The 27,507-nt window shown below is 38.7% G+C and overlaps 4 protein-coding genes and 1 long non-coding RNA gene across 7 annotated transcripts in view; 1 reads left to right on the top strand and 4 right to left on the bottom strand.

The window, feature by feature from the left end:
• fnbp1l (formin binding protein 1-like) overlaps positions 1–1,808 on the bottom strand; it is a 55,038-nt gene extending 53,230 nt beyond the window's left edge. For all 3 annotated transcript variants that reach the window (XM_088077462.1, XM_088077461.1, XM_042481977.2), the window contains exon 1: positions 1,668–1,808. In XM_088077462.1, the coding sequence (XP_087933588.1) occupies positions 1,668–1,691 (24 nt within the window). In that variant the 5' untranslated portion in view covers positions 1,692–1,808. The remainder of the gene's footprint in view (positions 1–1,667) is intronic.
• Positions 1,809–3,843: 2,035 nt separating this feature from the next.
• On the top strand, positions 3,844–11,722 carry LOC121964501 (methylcrotonoyl-CoA carboxylase beta chain, mitochondrial). The gene is made up of 13 exons (XM_042514709.2): positions 3,844–4,001; positions 5,400–5,501; positions 5,830–5,988; positions 6,108–6,304; positions 6,463–6,641; positions 6,770–6,850; positions 7,618–7,796; positions 7,894–8,113; positions 8,477–8,568; positions 9,137–9,293; positions 9,587–9,709; positions 10,215–10,448; positions 10,533–11,722. The coding sequence occupies exons 1-13, from the start codon at positions 3,982–3,984 to the stop codon at positions 10,617–10,619; spliced, it is 1,830 nt and encodes a 609-aa protein (XP_042370643.2). The 5' UTR covers positions 3,844–3,981; the 3' UTR covers positions 10,620–11,722.
• On the bottom strand, positions 11,507–14,405 carry LOC148189529 (uncharacterized). Its single transcript, XR_015776581.1, has 2 exons — positions 13,931–14,405; positions 11,507–13,727 (listed from the first exon to the last, which is right to left on the bottom strand). It is a non-coding gene; the product is annotated as an uncharacterized LOC148189529 (long non-coding RNA).
• A 229-nt stretch (positions 14,406–14,634) lies between these two features.
• LOC148189528 (uncharacterized) lies at positions 14,635–17,272 on the bottom strand. Its single transcript, XM_088077319.1, has 2 exons — positions 17,227–17,272; positions 14,635–15,973 (listed from the first exon to the last, which is right to left on the bottom strand). The coding sequence occupies exons 1-2, from the start codon at positions 17,270–17,272 to the stop codon at positions 15,288–15,290; spliced, it is 732 nt and encodes a 243-aa protein (XP_087933445.1). The 3' UTR covers positions 14,635–15,287.
• An 867-nt stretch (positions 17,273–18,139) lies between these two features.
• On the bottom strand, positions 18,140–27,079 carry rpe65c (retinoid isomerohydrolase RPE65 c). The gene is made up of 14 exons (XM_042481028.2): positions 26,943–27,079; positions 25,907–25,989; positions 24,703–24,853; positions 24,066–24,173; positions 22,375–22,516; positions 22,039–22,186; positions 21,822–21,903; positions 21,503–21,635; positions 21,116–21,258; positions 20,908–21,037; positions 20,346–20,460; positions 19,773–19,867; positions 19,561–19,672; positions 18,140–18,986 (listed from the first exon to the last, which is right to left on the bottom strand). Exons 1-14 carry the CDS (start codon positions 26,951–26,953, stop codon positions 18,841–18,843), a joined length of 1,599 nt encoding a protein of 532 aa, XP_042336962.2. The 5' UTR covers positions 26,954–27,079; the 3' UTR covers positions 18,140–18,840.
• Between the last annotated feature and the right edge of the window lie 428 nt (positions 27,080–27,507).

Below are 27,507 nucleotides of genomic sequence, written 5' to 3'. Positions count from 1 at the left end.
GGACATTTTATGGATGTAACTGATTGATTAGTTAGAAGAAATCACACACAGATGAATTAATAATATAATAATTAAGGACCATTTGAAGTAGTTTTCTTAGTATGACCATTATTTCATGTTAAATGCAACCAAATCAAATGGCAGCACATCTAGAAACAAAACACAGAAATAAACTTGATTCCATTTTACTGATAAAGAAATTGGTTCAAACCAAATCCACACCTTTAGAAACAGGCTCAAATATTCAGTCAATAACAAGTACGTCTCCTCCAGTCTTAAACCCATGTCCACTAGCCAGTCTCTCCATCTGTCTAACTGGGAACACAAACTGACACAGCTGACCAAATCCTATCTCGGTACTCCATAGAACACACACGGGGAGAAAAAAAAGGAAGAAAAACTGAATGAATAATACGAATGGAAGATCCAATAAAAAACACTGAAATCCTGACAAATCACATTTGTGTTAGTGTGTAAAAATACTTCACAATCCTCATGAATCAAATACAAGCAAAGAGTTATCTCTTTGTCTGTAGCAGCGCGGTCATGTTACATCTGAGGGCTGAGCAAGCAAAAAATTAGCTTATATTAAACTGCAGATGATAACCACTGAGGTCAGCCAGAGGAGTATCATCTCAGGGAGGGTGAAGTACCCCCTCCTCTCTCTCTCTCTCTCTCTCTCTCACACACACACACACACACACACACACACACACACGGGATGCTGCCGGTTGCCTCTCTGGTTACAACAGCTTGTGATGGCCAACACCCCAAAAAAATACAGTATGTCAGCTCTGACTCTTATTCAAACAAATATTCAAAAAATCAACTCCATGCTGCAACAAACAATGAAAGCACATCATAATATCCTATTTGGGACAAGGTGCTGGTGCAGAATGAGATATTCACACACTCTTATATCTAATGTACTTGAGAAAGAGCAGCAGCTGCTCATGTTTAAATAATTTCAGTGATAACAGCAAATATGACTGACTTGTATTGAGCGATTCGTTGAGTTGTATTAGCTATAAAGGCGTTGTGAGGTGAATAAAATCGACTGATTCGTTATTGTCCCTTATAATCACACAGAAGTTGAGACAAAAGACTGGATATCTGGCAACAAAGAAGCAAGCTATGCCAATAAAGGACAGTGAAGTTCAGGTTAATTTTAAGTGGACATAAGCGGACGGTGGTCTCTACCCGGATTTTCCACCCTGCTACCGGGAATCCCTGCCAGCTCCTCTTTCAAACAGGGTGTGACACTCAAAAAAAAACCTCAACATACAACTTCGCAACTTGCCAGTTAAACAAAAACACCAATTCAGCAGCGCGGATATTATTTAAGTGGATAAGTAACCGGGCGGAGAAGGCAGCGTGACCCCCGCCCCGGCTGCGGTGCCCGTGTGTCGGTCTGCGGTCCTGCCTATTGTTCCGCCGCTGTCACAGCCGTTAAGGTGCACCGCGGATTAGCTTTAGCTTTTAGCCTCGCCGGCTAACAGCGCAGCCGGCCAGCTAGCGTCAACGTTAGCCGCTCGCCTTTTCACACAAAGCTAGAAAGGTAACACGGCACCTTTCTTCCACTCCCAACAGTCGGTGCGTTGACCGGGTGAAAACACAAACAAGCCCAACAGTGAGTCAGAAACACAGGTGAGAGAGTTTGAACATACCCAGAGCTCCGTTCCCCAACTCATCGCGGATGCCCGTTTTGAGTTCTCCCGTATTGGACGCAGAATTCCCCGCTCAGACTCTCCTGAACTGCCGCTGGGACTCCGGTCCTTCTGGCTGAGTGTCTGCCGACAAACACACACTCCTCCTCCTCCTCCTCCTCCTCCTGCGCTCTATCCGCCTGAATCAGCAGGGCCGCCCAAACCAGGGGCCCTGGACCACAGTGGCCCTAAAAAATGTAAATTATTGTTAGTGGTTAGTCAAGTGGGTTAAGGTCTTAGAAAGACCAGCAAATAAGTAGGCTAAATAAATGTAATACTGCAAAAACTGTGGGCCGTCTTCATGCTTTTAGACAAAAAACATAGGTAGATTTAAAAAAAAAAAATATATATATATAATACATAACGTAACAACATAATACTTGAAAAAAATATATAAGAGGATGAATATATTAAATTAAAAAGATAAAAACAAACTAGGGTTGCAAAAATGAATGATTGATGAATCATTACTCAGGAAAAAAAAGCCTGCTTATTTCAAACATTAGCAAATGTGTTTTTTCCTTAACCAAAGCTCACTGCAACATGTTGCATATACTTTGATGGCATTGCATAGCCTATCAATTAATCAATCAAATTCACATATCCGATCATAATTTTTGAAGAGCGATCATCAATTAATTCTTATCATCCCTAAAACAACATTGAATTTAATTCTATTCAGACAATTATTACATATTGTAGGGCAATTGCAATAATGATATATTTGGTAGCTACTAAAATAAATGCAAAGGAAAGAGAAGTGTATCAGAAAAGCCAAGATTTATATTCATTATTTTATTATTTGATCATCTCAATATTCTTTAAGACTAATCAATATGATTTATAAGTGAATTATTATTTTGTCATTGTATTTTCTGATGGCCCAATTTCCAAGCAATTTAAAGTTTATCTTAGTCTATAGTGTAAAAATCATGAAGATCAAAGTATTGATTAAACATTTTCACTAAACATAAAAAAGTAAGTAATATCCAGTTCTAAAAAATAAATAAATGTGATACAAGAAAAGAGTTGAAATTAATTAATAGGCCTATACATTTACTCAGAAGGCTAAAGAAATAAAGATAAATAAATATCCTCAAATTAATGTTTTTGCCAATGGTCTCTTAGCCCACTAAAATATTTATGTCAAATTATTAATAAGGCGTATCTCACGTTGTTCACTCTGTATTACAGTTAGCATCAATCCTTTTTTTTAATCACCTAAATATTTAATTTGCTAGACAATCAGGGGGACAAAATTTAAGTCTACTCTCAGTGAAGGTCAGTGGCAGGAACAGAAAGCATCCAAACTCCTCTTGTGACGCAATCATATTCCTTTAAAGGTTTATTTTTAAATTTAGTGAAAAAAACATCACTATTTATATGAAGCATTTTTAGGAAAATCAGTTTAATTTCAGGTAGTGATCATCAGTTAATGTTAATGAAGAGTCTCTTTGGGTAGTAGCCTATTACTATCATAAAAAATGCCCTGCCATTATTTCACTGAATTCTGGGGTAGTTTATGTTTTTATTTCGAAATGTTTTAAATTCTTAACTGTGAAAATAAACTAACTTTGGACAGAAACCCAACTCACGAACTGGTGAGTAAACAGCTCCATCGAGCGGCCAAGATGTGTCACTACAGCTGTAATACAACAGGTTGATATTGTCCATACTGTCCAGTAAACACCTGAAAAATGGATACTGATTAAGTATAGTGAAACATCAGATCTAAGTTTTAGACTGCTTTCGTTTGTTTGATTGTTTTAAATCATTTTTAAAAATGTAATGCATTTATATTTTATCTGATATATATTAGTTTAAAAATGGGACTTTAGTAACCCATACAGTCTTTATGTCATTCCCTCTTCCTGCCTGCCTCCAAGCCTAGATTTAAGGACTGCAATAGAAATCTGTCATGTGACATTATTGCAAATATATTGGTGAGTTTTAGTTCTGTATTCCTCATTTCTGTACGCGCAGTACTTTAATTTATCAAGGGAAAACTCATCAATCCTTGTATGTGAAAGCCTCCTTGGGAATATGCCTGAGTTTTAACCTGATCTGCACTACACCTTCCATTCCCATGTGTGACGCTGCAGTGTATTACAGGCAGCAAACTGCCGAACATGCTGAACAACGAGGAAGAGGAGAGGCGAAGAAGAGCTGTAGGAGAACAACGTTAGCTATATGGCGATGGAGTAGCTCTGTTTTAGGGTCATTTTTAGCCACTTAACTTGTGTAATTAGCTTTGTTACAGCACATAAAGACAGACATGTTCCGCTGCATGACAAGGTAAGAGACGTCATATCTTTTCCACCCATAAATCCACAATGTATTCATCATTCAAGGTGCACTTAGATGTCTGCACGACCTTTGGCATAGATTTTTTGTAAATAGTAAACTAACGATTCAAACGGCGTCAGACGTTGTCTATATGTTACTACAAAACTATTTCACTGCACGCTATGGACATGTTCAGACTCATAAGTTTAAATTGACCAAATATAACCGAAATGTGTCAGAATAGAGTCGTCATTGACCCCTTATAGTTAACTTTTAGCTCACAATTTGTATGTTAATTTATGGAAATGAATATTTTCCAGTCCAACTGGATTCAACTGTTTTGTAGAAAGTACACAAAGTAGTAGTAGTAGTAGTAGTATGTTCTGTTAATATGAAGATGTAGTTAAGTAGAAATACACACTGTAAAATGAAGTACGTATGCTAACCATTTAACTTTTTGTATGAAAAGTGAGGTACTCAGTGCCCCTGAGAGTATTATACCGTTTTATTTTATGGTATTACATCATTAGTACAATGCATTCACGTGTAAGTAGGTTTCTACTGCAGTAGTTGGTCATAGTGAAGCTTATTTTAAGTATTTTATAAATTAGTTCCATTCATAACACTGCATCATATTTTAGAAGCTGATTTTAGGTTTGGTGTATAAAATCTTAATTTGTCAAGTAACTAGTGACCTTAGCAATGAAATACATGCAGTAGAGCAAGAAAAAAGTACAATATGTCCCTCTGAAATTGTAATAAATTAGAAATGTCATGAAATGAAGATACTCAAGTGAAGCCCAGCTGCCTCATATTCGTGCTTAATTACAGTATTTGAGTAAATGTGCCTTGCCTACTCTGGTTAGCAGTAATTGACAGCAGTAAAACAACATCAACAAATTACAAATCAAAAACTAAAAGCATTATGAATAAAGAGTGTTCAAAGAGTCGCTGTTTGTTTGGTTACTGATCTGATAAAATATCACAGCGTAAAGTAAATCTGTAACTGCTCCAATATAGAACACTGCCCCCCCTCCTCCCAAAAAAAACCAAATAAAAAATATTAAAATTTATATTAAAAAAAAAAATAATAATAATTAACAATTAACAATTAAGATATTAAAAACTCAAGAGTTTTGACCAAACCCAAGATTGCAACAGAATGAACTGAATGAAATTAATATTCTATCTGTCCATCATTTCCACACTTTTGAGAAAATCATTAGCAGAATGATACACAGCTCTAGCCCAGGATCTTATAACTGCGAGGTGACGGTGCTTACCGCCGTGCTATCTCTGTAGTTTAACAGTAGACAGTTTGTTAATCCTGCCCTGGAGCTACTGTACCTGTTAAACAACTAAAGCCCCACATGTTTGTGTTTGCTGCTCTTTCTCTGTCCCTGAAAGGAGTGTGTGTAGTGGAGGAAGAGTGTGTCCTACCTTTGTGCCTCCTCGCACCCAGACACCATCATGGACGTCGAGAAACCTAACAGAGGAGAGACATCACAGGTGACATCATCAGGACTCCTGTGGTCAAATGATACTTGCAGAGCCGTGTATGCACTGGTTTTGTGTGAAGGATAGAAATACAATATGAAATACAAATACAACATTTTGAACAATTTAGAAAAAATATAAAATTGCAATTTCTCTGAACAGTATCGCTGCTTATATCGTTACATTTTTCTATTATAAAACATGCAATATTTCTCTTTTTTAATCATTTTGTCATGTTGTAAACAGGCCATAAACATGCTTTTTATCTGTGCACTTTATCCCCCCTCCGTCAAAAAAACAAAAAACAAAACCCTTTTTATTTCTGAATCTTATTTTGCAGGTTGGCCGAGCAGCATTGTTCAGTCCGCTGTATGAGCTCTGCATCCAGGAAGAGGCGAGCTCTGCACAGTGCCTTTCCAGTGTTGGAGCAGGCCCTCCAGCCAGTCCACCGACATGTGTATGAAGCTAACCTTCGCAACAGCAATGCCTGCCATAAGAAGTAGGATTCTGCTTGGGCCAGTTTGTCGTGTTCAGCTCTGTTAAGTTCGGGGCCGATTTTCCCCACTGCAAATTGTCTCTCTAAATGCCTGTTATTGATTAGCCATTTCTCTCTTTAAGGTACATAGAGTTGAGTGAAAAGGTGAGAAAAGGTGGAGGGGAAAACGCCATCGCCAGACACACTCAGAGAAACAAGAAGTTGCTGGTCAGGGACCGGCTGCGCCTCCTGTTGGATGATGAGGACTTCCTGGAGCTGTCACCATTCGCTGGTCTGGGTCTGCCGTACGGGGACATCCCTTCAGCTGCCTGCCTGACCGGTCAGAAACCACAAATTTACAGATTTACTCAGTTTGGTCCTCTGACTTATTAATTTCAGACAGTTAGCAATTTATTTCCCATCCTCTGATGATGCACATGTGATCCACATGCATGCCACTGACCTATACTGTATGTGTTTGTCTGCATATCCATCCAGGCATTGGCAGGATCAATGGCCTGTGGTGTGTGTTTATTGCCAACGATGCCACAGTGAAAGGTGGCACAGCATATCCAATCACAGTGAAGAAGCAGCTACGGGCACAGGAAGTGGCAATTCAGAATCGCCTGCCTTGTGTTTATCTGGTTGACTCTGGAGGAGCTTTTTTACCTCTGCAGGTAAACATACACTCACAGACTTTCCCCTTAATAAGAGTTTAGCATCAAAAAAGCGAGATCGAGAATAAAGAGGAGATCTAAATGTCAGCTGAATTATACTGACTTTAATGTAAATCTCTAATTCTCAGTCAGAGATCTTTCCTGATAAGAACCAGGGAGGACGGACATTCTATAACGAAGCCATCATGTCTGCCATGAAGATCCCACAGGTAAACAAATATAAAGTACTTGTACTTGTATTATTATATATTGACATTTTGTGTGCTGTATCTTGCACTATTTGTCCTCCTGTAATTTTATTCTAACTCTACCCTAGTTTCCTTTGCTTGTGTGAAACAGGACTGCTTGGCTTTCGTTGTGTCTATGTATTCCATTTCTGCTTGCTTTGTTTGTCAAAGCACTTTGCTAAACTCTGTTTTTAAAGGCGCTGTATAAATAAAATTTTATGATTATTATTATTAGGTAGGACACGCTCAAAAACTGATAAAAACATTAAAACTCAATTAATTAATATATGGTTAAAAAAATATGAAATAGATGTCACATCTGACAGGCAACTATTACAGGGACCATGCAAAACAAGAAGCAGTTAAAGTCACTGATATATTATATATATACAGGGATTTATGACCTGTACTGCAGCCAGACACCAGGGGGCGATTGAGACCGAGTTACACTTCGGGTGAGCTGTCAAGTTGTCCATCTTTATCTTTATGTACAGTTTATGGTAATGATGTTTCCAACCTTAGACCTTAAAATTAGGACCAAATTTTGTTGTAAGGACAGTGAAAATGACCAACAGTGTGAAGAATTCTTTAAGAGCTGAAGTGTTAACTGAAATGTGAAAATTACACATTGGAATTTGATATGAATTGATATGAATATGATTTGAATTTGATCAAAGCTCTTTTGATTTTAAAAGTCGCATTATTTTAAATGGCTATTTCCACATAAAAACAATTGATAATTCCTAAAGGTGTCGGTGGTGTGCGGGTCGTGCACGGCAGGTGGAGCTTACATCCCCACCATGGCAGAAGAGGCAGTGATGGTGCACAAAATAGGGACTATATTCCTGGGTGGACCACCACTTGTCAAAGCGGCCACGGGAGAGGAGGTCACACCAGAAGACCTGGGAGGAGCCAGGCTTCACGCTGAGTAGGTCCATAAATCAAACCAACCCAAAACATACAGTTTTAAAGAAAAAGAAGTTAGTAAGTTCACAACATCAAGTCAATTCATTGCGTGGTTTCAGGGTGAGTGGCTGCGTGGATCACTTTGCTTGGGAAGAAAAGGAGGCATACAATTACACCAGAAACATCATATCCACCCTCAACTTCCAACTGCCTGAGGAAGAGGAGGAGGAGGAGGAGAAGATGAGGAAGAGGAAAGCAGAGGAGGAGCCACTGTACAGTTCAGAGGAACTTCGGGGGCTTGCTCCCAAAAGTTACAGCCACAGCCTGGATGTTAAGATGGTACAGTAAACACACACACACACACACACACACACACACACACACAGAGCTTTGTAGACTGAGTAGTATGCATGAGGAGTAAAGACAGTCCTCTTGGCTACATAGTCAAAGAAAAGAGTGCAATCTACAGATAAACGTCATAGTTACACACCTTAAAACCAGCACGGCAGAATGACCTATATTGAAGTAATCTGTGGGAAGTGCAGCCACAATGATTGGCACCAAAAACAAAAACAAAATCAAATGGAAAATGATATGTTTGATTGGTTTGTGGAAAAGTTGGTTTCACCTTATGGCTCCTGTGTTGCTGTCTCACTGAATCCAGTATTAACATCTTGTCGTGGGTTGTCTCTGTCTGTCCAGGTAGTCAGTCGGCTGACGGACGGGAGCCGCTTCCAGGAGTTTAAAGCTCGCTATGGAACCACGCTGGTCACTGGCTTTGCAAAGATACATGGGTAAAAGATGCAAACATACACACACAGATTTAGATTTAGATAGTGAGGGCAGGGACAACATATGCTTTTCAGCCAACAAACAGCAACTTAAAGTTTTTAGTGATTTTAGGATAAGAATTGTTATATTGTAATATGTCAACATAATCCTTCAAATGTTTGGTTATTATGGCGGCACATATTGCAAGCAGATTGTCACACTGAATTTGCACATCGTTGTCAGATCTGGCCAGTAGAATCTCGAGGGTCTTATTCTGAAAATGAGTGTGAGGTTTTACCTCTTCTAATCATAAACTCATTGAACCCTCACCCTTAAGAGATTATCACTTAATCAGATCAGTCACCAGAAGACAGAAGACCAAAACAACACTGTGCCGTAACAATACCAAACTCACATAAGATTTTGGAACAAACTCGTGTGCTTAACTGAACTCATCAGATATGAGTAAGCAGTCTAACTAAGACTAAGCTTCAGCAGCAGCAGCATAGCTCAGGCTGTCATCATTTTCTTATTTGTTTTTGAGTATGTGTGAGTTTTTGTTTTCATATGTGTGTATATGTACCCTGTTAGGCACCTGGTGGGAATAGTAGCCAACAACGGAGAGCTGTCGTATCAGGCCGCGCTGAAAGGAAGCCACTTTGTCCAGCTGTGTGACCAGAGACACATCCCCCTCCTATTCCTCCAGAACACAGCACCCACAGCAGCTGTGACACTCTCCACAACACAGGTATACACTACCTGTGATAAAAAAAACTAAATAAATAAAACACACACACAGAGGCATTTTTACACTCAAAAATACAGTACAACTGAAAAACTTAACCACAAAGTGTCTTTTCTTGGATTTATATTTCATTAAGTTAGTACTATTTTGTGCAGATATTTTGGAACATCAAAGAGACAACAGCTGAAGTAATCCTCTCATTAAAAGACAGTTTTGAATGATGTAAATAAAGCCTTGAAAGGAAGCAAAAATATTATTTTCTTGTCTGTATTTTTTTGTTTGTGTCTCTTTTCTAGGCAGAAGTGAACAGTAACCGCCTGAAGGCTCAGGGATCAATGATGTCAGCAGTAGCGTGTGCCTCAGTCCCCAAAATCACTGTGGTGATTGGTGGTTGCCACGGTGCTGACAGCTACACCATGGTGAGAGTCTCCATACAAGTTATCTGATAAAACAAAAACCAAACATCTTTAAAGGTGGCATTATCTTAAAGGCAGACACTAGGTGACTAAAAAAACTTTAAATGTTTTCCTTTGAATGGCAGCAAATGTAAAATATTTTAGTTTTTTAGACAAAAAATGCAGATTTTTAATATGTTTTAAGTTTAGTTTAGGTTTTTTAGTTTCATAATGTTACTTTAGTACCACTCTGTACTACTCCTGATTCTCTAAATAAGTAATCAACTGGGGAAAAAAGATCAGAATATGCACATTAAGTTCAAAGTTAGTTTTTTTTTAAATTATGTCACAGAAATATTTTGTTTGTTAAATTGGTTGCAACAACAAACAGCTAAGGGCTATAGAAAGCCTTCATATACATGTTACTCTGCAGTATCGTCATACATTATAATTATGTAAGATGTGGAGTATGGGGGTAATCCCACAATAATTTAAACTAATCAAAACCCTGTTTCCTGTTTGTCTCTAGTGTGGGCGGGCATTTGACCCTAATTTCCTCTTCCTGTGGCCCAACGCCAGAGTGTCCACAACAGCTCCAGGTCACGCCGGCTCTCTGCTTCCCCATGACAGTGAGCAGGAGGAGGACGAGAGGAAGACACAGGAGGACAAGTTAAATAAGAAGTTGGAAGAGGAGAGTTCAGCTTTCTTCTCCTCTGGTCGTCTCTGGGACGATGGAGTCATTCTGCCTCAGGACACCAGGAAGGTAAAATAAAATCGCCAACACAGTGTCAACTTTCCCTTTCTCCAATTATGACGTCGTCTTACAAGAATCTTTGTACGTGTGCAGGTTCTCAGGGACTGCCTGGACATCATCAAACAGCAGCAGTATGAGCTCTCCACAGAGAAACAACACTCAGCACTTCTGCGTATATAAAGGCTGCAATCTTTCCTCGTTTCCTCTGGACACTACAAACATCCGTCCATTAAGCTGCTGTTTTTAATTCAGTCCGGTTTTGGTCACTTTCACCAAAATGTGCCAAGAGGATTCAGTATTCTATTGCCAATCCTCTAATCTCATATTTGGTGATGTGTGAAGTGAAGATTGGTGAAGTGATGGGTGGATCAAATCTCCTTAGAGGTTCTCAAATATTCATTTTCATTTTTTCTTCAAGTTTGGAACCACAGTCTTGGTTTGGGAGGAGTTGGTAAGAAATGTGGCAGTTATTGCGGCATTTCTATATATACATGTGAGAATTTAATATTCAGTTTTTGCACTTCCATTCTCATACAACCACAGTACTTTTAGTGCCTTTTTTTTACCTTAAGGAACTCATAAGTACGTTTGTTCACAGTGACCTGTTTTTTACTGGATTGTAAAGATGCAGATTCACAATATTTGATGACTGTTTTTACTGTTGTCAAAAAAGGTTTACTACAAGGATTATCATGTGTACTGTATATGTAATTATAATAGTTCTCACAGTTATGGTGACTTCTTGAATCTATTCCGAAATGAGAGTCCTGTTTAATCTTGTAAAGTGCCTCATCAAGTTGTTAATCTTTGATCATTTTCACTTTCAAATCAGCTCTCAGGTACATAAATGTACGCTACATCTTGACCAGCAGAAAGTCAGCCAATGTTACAAGATGTCATAGATTGTCATTAATATATCCCCATTAGATTTCTCTTGATGGTAAATTACAAGTACAGCAGATAAGACTCTGCTGCTGTCAGCTCAGTGATCTATTTGAGCCTCAACCCAGTTTATAAAGGTCCTGCTTGAGTTTTTTTTAACAGATTATCATGTCACAAAAAGTTAATTCTGCTGTCAAAAGCACATATAGGAGCCTCAACATGTAGCACTGGATTTTCTTTCATGTAACAATTTGTTTTACAATCATTTGTTGTCAAAAGTACTACAGTGAAAGAAATCATACTCTGTAATTACAAATGTAAATCAATGATTGGGATGTATTTTTAATTGTATAGAAGAGTAATAAAAAAACATGTAAATAAATTTTTAATTTGCAAAAGTAGAGTGTTGTTTTTTGTTGCTTTATTATAAGGGTGGTTTCACAAATCCACAGGGGCCATTTAATAATGAATTCAAACATTTTCACAGCAGTAAATTTCAATGTTTTTGTTGATGTGTTTTAACAAAAGCAAAGTGCTGTTAGGCTGAAGCCAGTGCAGGTGCTTTACCCACCCACCTGTTATATCAATTAAAAGGACAATTTTATAAATAATATTTTTGAAAAACCTGATGAGTAGAGTAATGCTTACAATTCACCTCAACACAACATTTGGTTATTTCACTGGCAGTCTAAACAGTCTACAAAAGTGTAGTCAGTCAGGGAATCTAAGCACATTTTCTTATGTACTCAGGTACAAATGCAAATTTGATGTACCTGAGTCTTCTCTTGGCATGCCTTTATAAATTAGAAAATCCAATAAATTTCAGTGAGAAGTATTGTAATTTTTGCTCCGCCACATTTATTTGAAAACTTTTTTTGCTTTATTTAGTTGGCATACATGTGTTGCATTGCCGCCACCTGCTGGATTTTGTCAGACAGCAACAGATCATGATTTTGATGGATCAGGAGCCAGTAGATTGAGGTCTGCAGCAGAGCAGTGAGGTATTCATCACTTGTTTGGTGAAAAGAGATACAATGTGGTAGTATTAGTACAACTGAGGCAAAAATCATGTGGCCTGTTAACGATAAGATGTGTAGGAATAAAAGTTCAAATGGAGCAGTGAACAGAACCTCAATATCTTAGTTCTAATATCATATCTTGCACATGTTTATGTAAACTAAAATTTTAAATTTAAACATTAGTTTTATTTAAAACACCTCATAGTTACATTTATTTTTAAAGACTATGTTTTCCATTGACTATATTACTTGTGTCCTTTACTGTTGATGGCTGTTCCACTGTGACGGGATATAATATCTATAATCTCTAACTTTCTGTACTACACATTTAAACCAGCAGCTCGTTGCTCAGTAACGATCATCCTGTAACAAGTAATAACAATATAGTAATAATAAAAGGTGTTCAGTAGTTAAAAAATACCCACAGTATTCATTTATTTTAAGTTTCCACATTGTTACCCCCTTATTCCGAAATGTTACCTCTTGTTCCCTTGTACCTTTATCACTATGTACTGTATTGGTAAATAGTCAGTACAGAAAAAATCCAAATTTGCTACGATTTATTATTAATTAAAATGACGAAGAATAACGCTGTACATTCAGGGAGATAGTCTAAAGCATTTCCAATAATATATTTATATCAATGTGGAATGTTATGAGTGTTCAATGTGAAAACCTACTGTAAGTTTTCCTAATAATTTCAAACTACACTGTTATGGTTTGATGTTTTTTGTTTTCTTTGGACTTAGTTTTTGGGTTCCCTGCTTTGTTTTGTATTTTTACTCCTTATGAGTCACCTGTGCTCCTTCCCTGTGATTCCATGTCCAAAGAATACAAAAAAACATCAAACCATAACATACGCATTTAAAAAGATTTTTGTCCTTGAGTCCAGTGAAAATCACTAAAATCACAACTTAAGATGTGATACGTTGTCAGATTTCTGAATTATATTTGAAATATTCTGATGTTTTTAATATAAAGAAATATACTGTATGATGTAAACACAGACTGTAAAATCTTTTGAACTTTAAGGATTATTATTTCTCATTCAGCTTGAACTGTCCCTGTCTTTGCTTACATCTGAGCACAGATAAAAAAAAAATAAAGGTACTGACAGCTTCTTGTGTGCGTCTGACGTGTGTGTTAAGAGCATCCTGAATCCACCTGCTCAGAGATGCAGACTGTAACAACAGCGTCCTCTGAGCTGGTCTGGACGAGGCGCTCCTCATCGTCTGGTCGTCTGGTGGGAGAGGGGGTGGGGTCGTAGGAGGTGGTGGACTCTCAGGTGCTGAGAGTGGTTCAGTGGTCTGCTGTGGTGCTGGGACTTCCTGGGATGGTTGATGTCCACTCTCAGCTGCGAGTGCCAAAAACTCAGCAGAGTAGTGTCCTATGTAACAGAAACACAGGTAATGAATACTTTTGAACTCAACTACACATCAGCCAATGATGAAATAATATCATAAACAATGGAATAATAGTCAAGATGGCTCCTATAATAAATATAATTTACATATGTAAAGTTAACTTTATCTTTGCTCCACTTTATGTCCCTACTGGTATTTTTGTAGTCCTTGTGAGGGGATTACTTACTGAGCCCACTGAAAAAGAGGCGCTCAACGCTCTCCATCTCGTCCTGTGGTCGTCCATCCTTCTCATCTGGTCCGGCGTAAACATCTCTGTCATCGAAGAAATCCTGGATGCTTTGTCTCGGCCTTCCACGTTGTCGCTTCTTGGGTGGGGGGTCTGCTATACCTATCAATACCTACATAAAAGAGACCTGGAAACTTTTCTTTACATTAGTGAGCATAATCTTCCCTCTGTTTGTTTCAGCTGCCTTCATGTAACTGAAAAAAGTGGCAGTGCAACAGGGTGAGATATCGACAATATCAGTGAGATAAAGAATTTCAGGAGACTCGTATTAATGCTGGTATTAAGTACTGACTTACCTTTGTCCAGTATGGCCACCTATACTTTACAAAGAAAAATAAATTACAGCCTAAAAACTATAACTGTCTTCCATGAGGTGGTTTGTTTGTTGTTGGAAACTTGGAAATCTGTGAATCCTTTTAAAAAAAAAATCACTTTTTTTTTGCTGCATTCAGACACCTTCCTCCTTTTCTGAGCCCTGAGTGAATTAGGTTTGATGATTAATGATTAATTAGGAAATGAGCAACTCGGCAAGAAACGTTTCACATAATGTGGAAAATTGGTGGATGGGTTAGGTTGTTTTTTTTTCCTATCTAATATTAAAATAATTTTATTGTATTTGCTTTTTTTCTATTTTTCTTTTAAAAAATTTGGCCATTTCTTCTTCAGTTGCTATTAACCTTCTTCCCACATTTTTGAATGAAATCAAGAAATAAAGCTAATTTGCTCAGGTTTCAAAGGGTTAACATTAAGTTATAAATGCAGAGGAGCTGAGGTGGAACTTTCAGAGGCTCTTTGTGTTGTTAAAAATTGTGAAATACAGTAAACGTGTGATGAAATGATGGAAAGAGGAAAATTTATGTAAAAAAAAAAAGCCTTGTTGCAAGAAAGGGCTGTGTTGGTCTCGCCAGACACAAAGGCTGCCTGGGGCTTTATCAGTCCTGCCAGACGTAAAGGTTTTTCCATTTAGTGCTGTTAGTCTTCATCTGAGGTACACTGGGTACCCAGAAGGACTTGGCAAGTATCTCCTGTTTGTAAGGGAGCTGAGGCCTGAAGTTGTTTGGAGGTGGTTTTGTGTTGTTGATAATTTTGAAATCCAACAAACTTTAAGTCTCCATATCCATTTAATCCCTGGTGCAAGACGCTACCAAAGGCTGTGTTGGCCTCGCCAGACACAAAGGCTGCCGGGGCTTTATCAGTCCTGCCAGACACAAAGGATTTTCCATCTACCACTGTCAGTCTTCATCGGAGTAGCTGTCATCAGACAACCCTGGGTACCAGTGAGGAAAGAACAAGCGTCTTAGGTTGTAGGAGGAGCGGAGGCCTGAAGTCCAGGATCTTGGCTCTTACGTGCTGTCCTCTGCCTCTTCACACCTACCTGCGCTGCATCACTCTCTTCCCTGCTTCTCTTTGTAGAGGAGGCGAGACCTGAGGTCGAGGGTCTTGTGTCTTCGTCGCTGTCCTCAGAAGTCCTCCGCCTCTTCACACTTACCTGAAGTGAGTTGCTCTCTTTCCTGCTTCTCTTGGAGGAGGAGCCGAGGCCGGAGGTTGAGGGAGCATCTTCTTCTGACCTTGCAGAGACCGGGGGCGGACCATCTTCGCGACGTTCCAGTCTCAGCTCAGAAGGCTTCAGCCAAGGGAGGCCTGCAGCGCGCCATCGATGCCAAAAGTCTATGGGCAGGGGCCACTGGACGAGAGGGGAGCAAGGTGTGATGTCATCATCCTCACGGTCCTCTTCAACGTCTTCATCCTCTTCCTCTGCAAGGTCGTGGTCATCTTCTTCAGACTCCTCCTCACCGTCCAAAGAGAGCAGGGGATTGAGCTCACCATCACCTACCTCAACCTCACCATCATCCACGACGTCAGTCTCGTCCTCACTTACCTCTTCCTCATCATCAGAGATGTAGAATGAGAGGGAGGCCAAGATCCTGCCGACCTCAAGGAGTGGATCCACCGCAGGGCGCTCAACGACGTCGACAGCACCACCTAAGGGAGGAAAAAAGTCAACTGATGAGAATTTCAGGTCAAATATTTCAAATTAAATGAGCAATAGTTGAACATTTTAAATGAAAAAAAATAACAGCACTCTCATGTAGTATCATCACGACTGCACTACAGTTGTTATCCAGCCAACAATACACAAGGAGCTATGCTTTTTTTAATAGTAACATCATTGTGCAATTCCGCCTCTTAGTTTGAACAGATAATATAGCTTAACATAAAGCTTCAGAAACAATGTGTCAGTGGGTCAGTTAACCAACTGTTGAGTACAAGCTCTATTATGCACCACACAATTGTAATAACTTCAGTGTCTATTTGGACAAAACTCTCAATGGTTTACAATAAACAGAGTAAATGTATGCTTATGTATGCTAAAATTACAAAATCTATTCCCAGTGTGAATCACCTTATCTTTATTGTGAATTACAAAACGATGTAATCACTTTTCGGCATGTTGAAAATTGCATATTAATTGCTGCACTGGCCCTTTAAAGGTATTCCAACAAGTAAGAACAGGTAAAAATAACTGGAGTGGTTATAATTTCGGGTGCAGAGCAGTTAAGATAATGCAGGCTCATAGCAGGATAATAGCAGATAATTACTTTATTTTTTTACATTACACACTGGTAAAGTATTTTACCTAAAAGACTACTTTACTAATGTAAACAAGGATTTTAGACATATTAAACACATACAAACATCACAAATCATGTCAAACTATAAATCACAAACATGCCTTTGACCACAATTGTGATTTTTTTGGATTTTAGGAAACATTTAGGCTGAGTTTCATAAAAACAACAAGGCTGCCAATGTTTGATCCATGTAAGAGCCACTTTGCCATACAGCCTTAGGCTGCGCAACTCAACATTCTATACAGCATTTTTTAAACTTTAGAGCGGGCGCCATCTTTGGTCGATTATTTCGATGACAAATTCGGATGATTTGATGCCCCAAACCAATATAAAAGTGTTTTTTAACCACTGCACTAACTGTTACCACATCCCAAACCTGTCCCAAAATATTTCACACATATTTTTCGTTAAATAATCATTTTACATGGAAAAAACGTTCAGTGTCTGTTTTCACCAAATCTAGTTTCCCAGCAGACTAAGAACATGGTGTAAACTTTCCATTTCGACCCCAAAAGTACATTTCTGTACAAATAACGGGTTTTAAGACTTAAAGGAGATGAATTATACAGTAAAAAGCTAAATTAAATGTAAAAGTTGACATACCTGCGCAGGCGTGGTCCATCTCAGGCAGGTGCTCCACCGGATCCATGGTCTGCTGAAGGTCTTTTTCGGGCTCTTCGGTTTCCCACGAAGTTGAGTGATCCGAAAGTGTTGTTTTCCAACAAGATCCGCTGTCAGTAGTGTATACCGCTCGCTCAGTGAGTTAGCTTTCCACAGTTTTGCTCTGGTCAAAATCCAAGTGCAAAGTGAGGAACTTAAGCGTTCTGAGGGTTTTATATAGGCCCGCATGACCTCACGGTCTTCTGATTCTATGAGCTTTGATCATAGACCACCATAGGGAGGAGACATTTTTAATTTTTTTCACATTTGTTCATTTATTCTTTTAAAATTTACATATTTTTATTATATTAATTACTGACAAGTCTATATTTTGCTATAATGTATTATAGGCTCACAAGTTCTTCATAATAGTAACATAAATAGCTAAAAATAAAACACAAATCATGATATATTGATTTGAAACATATATATATATATATATATATATATATATATATATATATATATATATATATATATATATATATATATATATATATCTTTAACATTTTAACACAGCAAGCCCATAGTCACTGATTTTCCAAGAACAAATCTAGTGGTGTCTGTCTTTTTTAATCTTTTTATTTTTCAATTTTTTTGCTCAACCAGAGGCAGATGTTTTTGAATGACCAATACTTTAAATAAGCCTTCTGTATTCATAACCAAAGCTCAATAAAGAACTTAAAAAAAATAATAAAATAGATGTAGAAACGTTCCACTTGAGTAGGTGGCGGTAATACGGATATCCACCTCCAGATTACTACTGTAAACATATAAGAGAAAAAAGAAGACTAATATAGTCAGTGCGTAAAACCAGCACTGGCTGTAACCAGTAATGTAATTACAAAATGTCAAATGATCATTGTAATAAAGTTGCCTTTATTTATTTTTTTACAAAAGAACGTGTAAACATATTTCAAAATTTCTGAAAATATTGTTTCTATTTAATGGTTTACCACAATGGTTTTACAAATATGCAAGTGCTATTTTAATTCTGATATGAAACTTTGCCAATGCAGTAAATAAGATTTTTTTTTGCCAAGGTGTTTTAACAAAAGCAAAGTCATGTCATTGATAATTTCTCTGTACACAGGCACTGTTTTTATCCACCAGTTACAGGACACTGTTCAGTTGTCTTTATAAGGAGAAACTGAGCATTTTACATTACAATCAACAGACACTGCAATAGCTTCAAGCAAACTCAGCAGCAAAAAACTTCAGTTCAGAGAGAAGTGGAAATAACATTCATTACATGTAATGATAAACATACCATGCTTTATAATATGTCCCAAGAGCCTCGTGAATACAATAACGCTTAAATTCAAGCTTTAAATATTCAAGAAATTGCATTAACCACAGATTTATTGCTGATGAGAAGTCACTGCAAGGGGAAATAATGTACTTTGAATTTGTGAAGTTATTTTTGGTGAGTTTTTCTGTTTTGCGTTGTTAAGCTTAAACAGCAGATTGGCAAGAGACAATAAGTAGTTAGCTGGCAAGAAGTGAAGGTGATGTATTTTAGGATGTGTGCTGGCTGGGTAAGGATGTAGGTCAAGGTCATGGTTTGTACATGCCGTGGAAGGTCACTGGGATAATGGTGTTGACCTCAGCCCTGGCCAGCTCTGTCAGTTTCATGGCATCCAGCACCAGCAGGACACCTGGTCTCTCTGCACCCGGCTTCACCACGATACTCAACAGCACACCTGCAACACCGAGACAGATGAGGTGAAAATGCGTTTGTGTTTCCAACATAGATTTGACTGGGATTAGGTATAGACCAGAGTTAATCTAAGAATGAGTTTATAATTTAAACAGGCACATTTTGTTATTTTTTATGTCTGCTTACTATGTAACAATATGGTGTAGTAATGACATCCAGAGCGAAGAATGGCATTATGCAACCCCTGTGTATCGTGTAATCTGAGCTTCTCTGTTTTTTGTTAAAGCATTCCCCACTCAGTTCAAATTGGTGGTGGTGATATGGATATTAAAGATCCTGTATACAACATTTAGAGCATATATCAGCCAGTCTCTGTTTGCTATGTAAACATACGGAGGAGTAGTGGTATCCTGAGCAGAGAATGGAGTCACACTACCTCTGTGTATGTTGTAATCTGAGCTTCTCTGTTTTTTGTTGCCCTCTGCCCCATGTTCACACTATAAGCCCTACAAGCTGTTATCAACCAGCTCAGCCACCTCCATGTTGGGAGCCGTGTGCAGACAACTTCTACTTTGTTTGTGTGTTAATGAGCGTGTGTAATTATGTGTGTGTTTTACCGTCGTCCTCCTCTGTGGCTCCAGGTGTTGGTACAAACAGCGGCTCTGAGGGGTAACAGTCGTCCTCCTGCCACACCCAGGTCTCTTTGGTTTGTACGTTCAGCTTGACTATCTGCAGCAATTCAACAACAAACAACCAACAGTCTTCCTTGACAACAACATTAGCAGCACTGTCTGTGTCAGTCACTTGTGAGCGATAAAAGTCTTCATACCCTGTCAGGGATAAAGTGGTTGAGTCCAAGACCATAAGCGAAGGAATACTTCTTCCCACGACACAGAGAGTAGTTAATCTGGGGAAACTCAAAGGCTGAGAGAGAGAGAAATACAAGACTACATGTAAAAAAAACCAACATACAGATATGCTAATCTATGACATAACGGAGACAACAACAATATACATGTATGGTCATTGCTAAATCAACTGTTGTTGTACAAATTGTGTGATGTGAGAAAGTGGCTATTATTATATAAAATAAAAATACCCAAAACAAAACAAACTGTGCATTTTATGCCATATATATTGTTTTGATGGGGAGACTTAGGTCATTGCATTCTGCCATTGCGTATGCGTGTATGTTTGAGTGAGATAGGATGTGAATCACTCGTGTTGTTGGACAAAAATCCCCATCCCCATGACATAAATTATTAAATTGTAGAATGAGAAGAAGACCTGAGTCAATGTTAGGGTTAGGCAAGTACTGGTTATTGTTAAGGTTAAAGTAAGTCTGCAGGAAATTAACTCAAGTCAGTTACACGATGGAGACATAACTCTGTGTGTGTATTACCCTGTCTTGGTCCAGAGAAGAGGACTTCAGGTTCCAGCCAGATGGTGCCATCGCTTCGAAGAACAGCAGTTGCTGTTGTGTAGGAGAGAGAGACCAGATTCTTCCCCTGCTCCTCCTGAAAACACACAAGAACATACATGGACGTACACATATACACACACACACACCCTGCACGGTGGGGGGGGGGTATTTTTTGCACCAGTGCATGTGAGAACAGTGTGGTTTATATGAGAAGTCTGACTTGAGTACAATACCAATGAACGTCTCTTACCAAATATGTAGCAAAACATTTATTTGCAAATTAGAAACTGTGCGTTTGTCTGCAAATTTTGTCCTACTTACCCCTCTCTTACACGCCTGCTGTGAAACAGATGTGTTAAGTGTTCTCCTGTTCTCAGAAATGTATATAAGCAATTATGACTACTTTAAAAAGAGAGAGAAAGACCTCCAACACAAAGGTTTTAAAATAAAAGGATGCTATTCAACCGGTAAATGCATGATCGATAACATTACTTATTAGTAGTGTGTGTGTGTGTGTGTGTGTGTGTGTGCCCGCCCTCACCTTGTGTATATCCAGCGGCAATACGTAACGTCTGACCTCAGGCTGAGGAGCACTCATTGCTGCTTTCTTCACTTCCTCCCACTGCTCCTTTATGTTGGCCAGGTACAGGTAGTTATACACAAAGTCATGACTGCAGAAAGAACAGAGAGAGATGTCAGGATGAGACAGTTAGACTGATCATAAAACACTCACACACACACATTCTTACCCTTTCCATGTGCAGAGATCGACCACGATGAACCCCTCCTCCTCATAGGTGTTAATATGGTGGAAAATGTTGAACGCTGACGTTCTGAACTTGTGGCTGCTCAGATACTCAGCTGGGTCCTTAGTGGCCAGGTGAAACCATGTCTAAGTCCAAAAACAGGGGACACATATGTGCAAAATGACATCTTTTCTTGACAATAACAGTCAGTACACTCATAAGTTACACTGTTTATTGTAATTAGGGTAATAAATACATAAATATGAAATTATATCAATGAGTAGATGCTATCTGCAACTTTAAATTCCCTTCAAATACCCTTCAATCACAGACACATTATAACATGATACTAACAGGCCAACTACCTATCACCCTCTGGCCCCAGCCTACCCCCATGCTGTCGTTGGATTCAAAGCAGTCCATGTATGTGGCTCCTCTGATGCTCCAAGCCGACAGGAACTTGAGAAGGTTGATCTTTACTGGCTGCTCCACGAACACAAAATAGTTGTCTGTCATACCGAAACTACAAACCGACAAATAAGAAAGATAGAAAAGCACAGATAAAAAAAAAAACAGCAACTTATTCAGGGGTCACAGACACAAACTTTCTGCTGGTTTGTGAAAAAACAAATACAGATATAAAACTTATATTTGGTTGAAGTTGTTGAACTGTGTATTCATTGTGAGATATAGCAGAATAAGTCAGTACCTGTGAACATAGGAGGGTTTTAGTCTCTCGCTGCTGGGAAGTTGAACCACGACCTGGGATTTCTCTATGGGATCTGACTTGTCTGAAAACACACAGTGACTGTGTCTGATAATAGTTTGGTCTTGTGAGCATTCGCATGTCCAGTTTATAATGAAAAATAAAATATCACTCTCTGATATTATGTCTGCTAGCGGTTTAAATTTGAAATGAAACCTACCTTTCTGAGCAGGTGGGATCTTGACGATGTTATAAGCCAGACTCATGTTCTTGCCAAAGCAGTTGCCAATGTTATAGACTGTACCATCTGCATCAATGTGGGGGTGGGCAGTCAACCCATTCACTGACAGGTACTTGCACAGGTCCACCTATGTGCACAAGACAACAACTTTATTATGAAATTACTAAAGTGTAATGTTACATGTAACACTTTAAAAAAGTACTTACATAGGAAAAATGCATCAAGAAACTTGAAAATATTTGGAAAATGTACTTTTTCATTGCAGTAGTCTGTTAATTCAAAGATTTGCTATGATGTAAACCAATCAGCTCGCACCTTCTTTAAAGTCTCCAGCGAGTCGGGATCAACTTTGGTGATGTAATTGGTCTCTGTGGTGGCATAGAAGTCCTCACCGATTGGATAGACGTTGACTGTGCAGTTATCTGTTATCTCAATGCCTCTGAAGTAAGTAAAGAATCTACATAGAAAACAAAGTTATTGGTCACTGGATATCCAAGAAAACATGAGTTTCATAGGGAGTGTTATTATTGTAGTATGGGGGACATTGGATATAACATAGCTAGAGTCTGCAATATATCAATTACTTTGTAATTATTGCAGAACGATAACGATTATAGCCGCAACAAACAGTCCTTTAAATAACTGATGATTACTTTCTCTAATAACTGACATATGAATTATTCTAAGTATAAGATTACATTTTTTAGTCAATAAAAGAACAGAAATCAATACAAAAAACGTGCATCGCAATTATCAGGAGCCCAAGCTGACACTGACTTGTTTTGCCGAGCAACAGTCCAGAAACCCCAATGTTCTTAGTTTAGTATCTTTGGAAAGTAAGAAAACCAGAAGAAATATTCACATTGGAGTCAATCAATTAATTGATTAATTGACTTGTATCAGGTTGCTCTGTTTCTAACGTTTTTTTTCCCATCATTCGAAACAAGCTGACACCAGCTGATGAGGAGTTTCTTTATATGGTTGTCTGCAGGTGTTTATATTATGTAGCCTACACTGCTACATGTAGCTACATGCTGAATGTGAAAGGTTCCCTCAATACTCAATCACAAGTCCAGGTCCCTGACAGCAGTCACAGTCAGCAGGCATGATTAGGCCACCTGTGCCTTATGAACCAGAGTGAAGCCATCAGTTAGGTGTCTTATCTCCACTTTTATCAGTGGAATGTCTAATTAATTTTGTTTTTCATAAACCAGGTTTATATAATCACATATTTGCCGAGGATTTAGGCTATATAGAGTTAAAAAAAAAAAACATATTTGTTATTGCTTCTAATATGCTGATTGCATTTCATATTTACTATTGACTGTTTTCTCTAATAGAGCCTCTAGCGAAAATATTTCATAAGATTGTGCTTCTGTAACCGGAGATAAGCATCTCCATGAAATCATAATCAGCACATTGATAAATCCTTTTAATAAAATCCTTTTTTCTGCACAGACCTCTGCCATTCTTTAACGCATCATCTTATTCACCTAACTCTGGAGCCAACCAGCAAGCTACACAAACATCCTACATTGATGTAGAGTTACTGTTTGTTATCCTCCACTAACGTAAAAAAAAAAATGTAATCTTGGTTGCAGACTGAGTTAGTTTCTCCCCAATTTTAGTTTCCTGCTGGAACATGCCCTAACTTTGGTTTAAAAGCTTTTTTTGGTCATTTTTCACAGTAGAGAGTGCTACTATACTCGGTTATACTCATGCAGGTGCAATGACGATGAGATGATGAGATTTGAAAGACCTGAAAACGCTGACCAATCAGAGCAGACTTTTTCTGGAAGGGGGATTTAAGAGAAAGGATGTCATCTCAGACAGAGGGTGAATACAGGTGTTTCAGCACAGACAGTATAAGGAAAAATGGTTTTTGAGCATTAAAGCATGTCAACATGTTCTAGTAGGGACCCAAAATACAAATATAAAATGGATATTTGAAGCTGGATATTTCCATTTTTAGCATGGCAACCATAATATATGGGTTTGTGAGTTACCTGGAGAAGATGTTTTTGCAGGGGTCTGGGTAGACTGCTGTGCCAAACTCTGTGATGACTATTCGGTTCTCTGTCATGGCACGGACATACGCATCCGTCCTGATGAACCTGAGCAGAGACATTACACCCGTCATGTGTCAGAGAAACATTGTGACTCAGTCGTGAAATACACAACTGCTTTCCTGAGTAGAAAAAACTTCTTTGCAAAAGGAGTTGGATGAAGCATTTTTGTGGTCTGCAGCTGAGGATTGTTTTTGTCTCCTCCATTGTAACATTCCAGTTTTGATTATTTTACTGTCAGCTCTTTTCCACAGCTGCAGAACAGAAATCAGATGCCATCAAGTATCAACATCTGGATTTGGATCTGCATCAAACCAGTATAAGTGATAAACAATTGGGTATACATGCCAGATTTTCCTTTATACATAGAAAACAGAAAAACACAAGGCCATGTTAAGAAATCCCTTAAAATGCCTGGCTCTACCTAGATCCAGTATAATGCCCAAACATTACTTCATTACTACAGAAAAAATATGCTTTCGGATGTCTTATAGATATATTTTTTATTTTTTTTTTAATTTATTTTATTTATTTTTTTTGTGCTCTGATTTTGTAAGGTAATAAGTAGTATTCTTACTTCCTGTAGTAGGTCACCTGACCGTCCTTCAGGTCAAACTTGTGCATGAGAGCCTGTCCATCAAAAAGGTGATGGTAAGGTTCATCTCCCACTTCAAAAAGGCCTGGACCCACTCTGAGAAGACTGCCGCCCAGCCATGAAGGTATAACACCTGCAAACACACACATGTAAGCACACATACACACTGTGTATATTAGAATCTATTCATATGTTTTCATTGATGTAGAATCACCTGAAACTAAGAGTTGTGTTTTTGTTGGGCTAAAATGAGACATTTTTCTCCACACCGGGAGTGTCCTCTTCCACTGTGCCATGTTTCACTAGCACTCTCAAACAAACAAAACAAACACTGGCTCTACAGGGCCTTTCTCCGTTTCTACCTTACCTGAAGGCAACCGTAGGTTCTCCTCAGCCTGTTCTCATTCCAAACTCATAAGATACAGCCACTTTTACAGTGAGTTTGGTGTAAGATCATAATGCCAAAAGCTACCTTTTGCTTCCGCATAAACCACATCGGATGGCATCAGGTGAGAACACAGCAGATGTTGTTATACTATGGCGGAGAGACCGATGGCATCTGTCATGTCACTCGACAACGTAGTGGAATATAACCTGTCTCGTCCACATGAAACACAGCAGGACAGTGAATGTGGACAGGACGGCATCAGGTTGAAATGCTGAACAGGGGGCAGTGGATGGGTCCAATAAAGCCAAGATATTCATGCGGGATGTGTTCCCTTTTCCATCTGAATGTGATTTTTTTTTCTTCTACACTTTACCGTGTGCCTCCTGCCCCCAATCCTATCCATCCGTAGCCTCGTTGCCTAATCCTAACCATCTGTGGCAGCATGTGTGTTTGTTGACATCCATGTGTTGGCTGCCATGTGCTTTTGTTGCTCAAACGTAACCACATGCAGCATAATCCCACCATGTGCTTGTGGCAATATGTTAAGAGTTCGGAATGAGAATGGGTTGGTTGGTTCTCCTGCATGCTTGGAAAGAGAGGAGTATTTAGTAGGTCACCAGTAGTAGATGCCACTACATCCTACACATTTCACCTTTCATTTGTGAGTTTTAAAGGTGCTGGTTGGCAGATGTATTTCTTTCAATCCTTGGACAGAGACAAAATTTCTTCAACATTAGTAAAGTCAAGAATTTCAATTGTCAGCCAAAAAAATGTTGAATAGCGTGCTGTCTTTCCTACCAGAGATCTCAGCAGGTATAGGTTCGTTCAGCTCCTCCACTGTCTCAAAGATCTTCCTGTAGCCTGCAGCTGGATGCTCCACACTGGAGAGGAAAATGAAAACATGAATTGGAGGAACAACTCCAAAACATGATCCACATGACACAACAATCATACGGTTACTAGCTGTTTATTAGCAATTTATTCCTCAATGAATGTATTTTGTATAGTTACCACTGAATTATGGTTATTGAAATGAAAAGTTGTTATGCACTCCGTAATAATATCAACAACATCAATTAAGTGGCAACTCGATAAACTCCATCTGCTGAGGAAGATGGTGTGATAACATCAAAACCTCCAGAACGGCTACTAAATGGACCTTATGGTGAGACTGCTTCGCCAACTGTTGTTTCCTTGCTTATTTCCACGCTGCAAAACGCAAAACTTTGTCTTTTACAACTTTTTTTTAGCATCTATCTGTCCTTTTTTTCTTAATACGTGTCTCTTTTTTCATCTTTCATGTCATGAATTCCTTTATGAATATTAATGAATTGTTTCATTTTCTCTGTTTATCTATCTACCATCAAATAAACCTAACCCATATTTTGACATTAAATCATAAAAAAAGCGATCAATTACAGCTTTTCTGCATCTTGATTAGTTGATATTATAAATTTAAGATTTGAGGAGTACAGAGACTCTAGCTTTTCCTCAGTTATCTAACTGAGGTCTTTCAGGATGCAGACATACTATATTCAAGGTTTTATTCAGTATCTCACTGCTGCAGCAGTCATTCTCTTGGAAACTTTTTGAATTTCGTTACATTTTTTTCTCCCCATTTATAATGAAAAAGGTCGAGTGGAAAACTTTAAACTCTGCATAGTTGAGTCACCATCAAGTATTTTTCTCTAAAGGAAAACAATGAACGTCACTGAGTGCTGCTTTCTCTGATTTCATTCCTGAGAACCAATAAATTTGAAGGTTGAAATGTTATGTAAAAATAAGTTCTGTCTTCATTGCAAAAAACATTTAAGAAAGAAAAAGTTTTACTCACCGACTGACCATGCTGCTGGATGGTCCTCACACACTCACACACAAGTCGCCTACAAAAAGAGAGTCCGGCTTGCATTTAAACCACACACAGATTTCCTGTGGTGAGAGATGGAAACTGGGCCCCCTCCTCCCCTTTTCCCCTCATCCACCCCCTTCTCCCATTTTCTCCTCCCCCTTTCCATCTTTCCTCGCTTCCTCCAGTCCCTCCTCTTTTCCTCTGCATCTCCTCCTGGTTTCCTTGCATGCCTTTTGCTCCCCTGCTCCCACTTTTCCTCCTCCTCCTCTGGTCTTGAACAAGCCAGCTTTGTCTCCTCTCCTTTCAGCCGCCTGGCCCTCAGCTCCGTGCAGAATGTTCTCCGGGCCCCAAAACAAGTTCTTTGTCAACCTGTGGGAACACAAACTCTCACAAACAGGCCGATGATGTGGGTCAAACCAATAAAGTCAGCTTTTAAAAGCAGTGTGCTGGTGTTGTTGTTTGTACAGGGATATGCGTGTAGAAAGAATCCTGTCTAATTAGTTCCAGACAGCCTCGACGAACACTCAAACTATTTTAATTGGCTAACTCT

This window comes from Plectropomus leopardus, chromosome 5 (assembly GCF_026936395.1).
Source record: "Plectropomus leopardus strain MGB_pleo_1.0 chromosome 5, ASM2693639v1, whole genome shotgun sequence".
NCBI lineage: Eukaryota > Metazoa > Chordata > Actinopteri > Perciformes > Serranidae > Plectropomus > Plectropomus leopardus.
Note: the sequence above shows the minus strand (reverse complement) of the source record. Positions and strands in the feature narration are given on the sequence as shown.

What these genes read in the sequence shown, in the direction of transcription:
- LOC121964501 (XM_042514709.2), top strand. Translation starts at nt 3,982, where the DNA reads ATGTTCCGCTGCATGACAAG. An exon ending in ACAGAGGAGAGACATCACAG is followed by an intron (nt 5,502 to 5,829) that starts GTGACATCATCA and finishes CTTATTTTGCAG; the next exon opens with GTTGGCCGAGCAGCATTGTT. An exon ending in GAGCTTTTTTACCTCTGCAG is followed by an intron (nt 6,642 to 6,769) that starts GTAAACATACAC and finishes TCTAATTCTCAG; the next exon opens with TCAGAGATCTTTCCTGATAA.
- LOC148189528 (XM_088077319.1), bottom strand. Translation starts at nt 17,272, where the DNA reads ATGGATCCGGTGGAGCACCTGCCTGAGATGGACCACGCCTGCGCAG. An exon ending in GATGGACCACGCCTGCGCAG is followed by an intron (nt 15,974 to 17,226) that starts GTATGTCAACTT and finishes TTCCTCCCTTAG; the next exon opens with GTGGTGCTGTCGACGTCGTT.
- rpe65c (XM_042481028.2), bottom strand. An exon ending in TGCCGCTGGATATACACAAG is followed by an intron (nt 20,461 to 20,907) that starts GTGAGGGCGGGC and finishes GTGTGTTTTCAG; the next exon opens with GAGGAGCAGGGGAAGAATCT. An exon ending in CTTCTCTGGACCAAGACAGG is followed by an intron (nt 19,868 to 20,345) that starts GTAATACACACA and finishes TCTCTCTCTCAG; the next exon opens with CCTTTGAGTTTCCCCAGATT.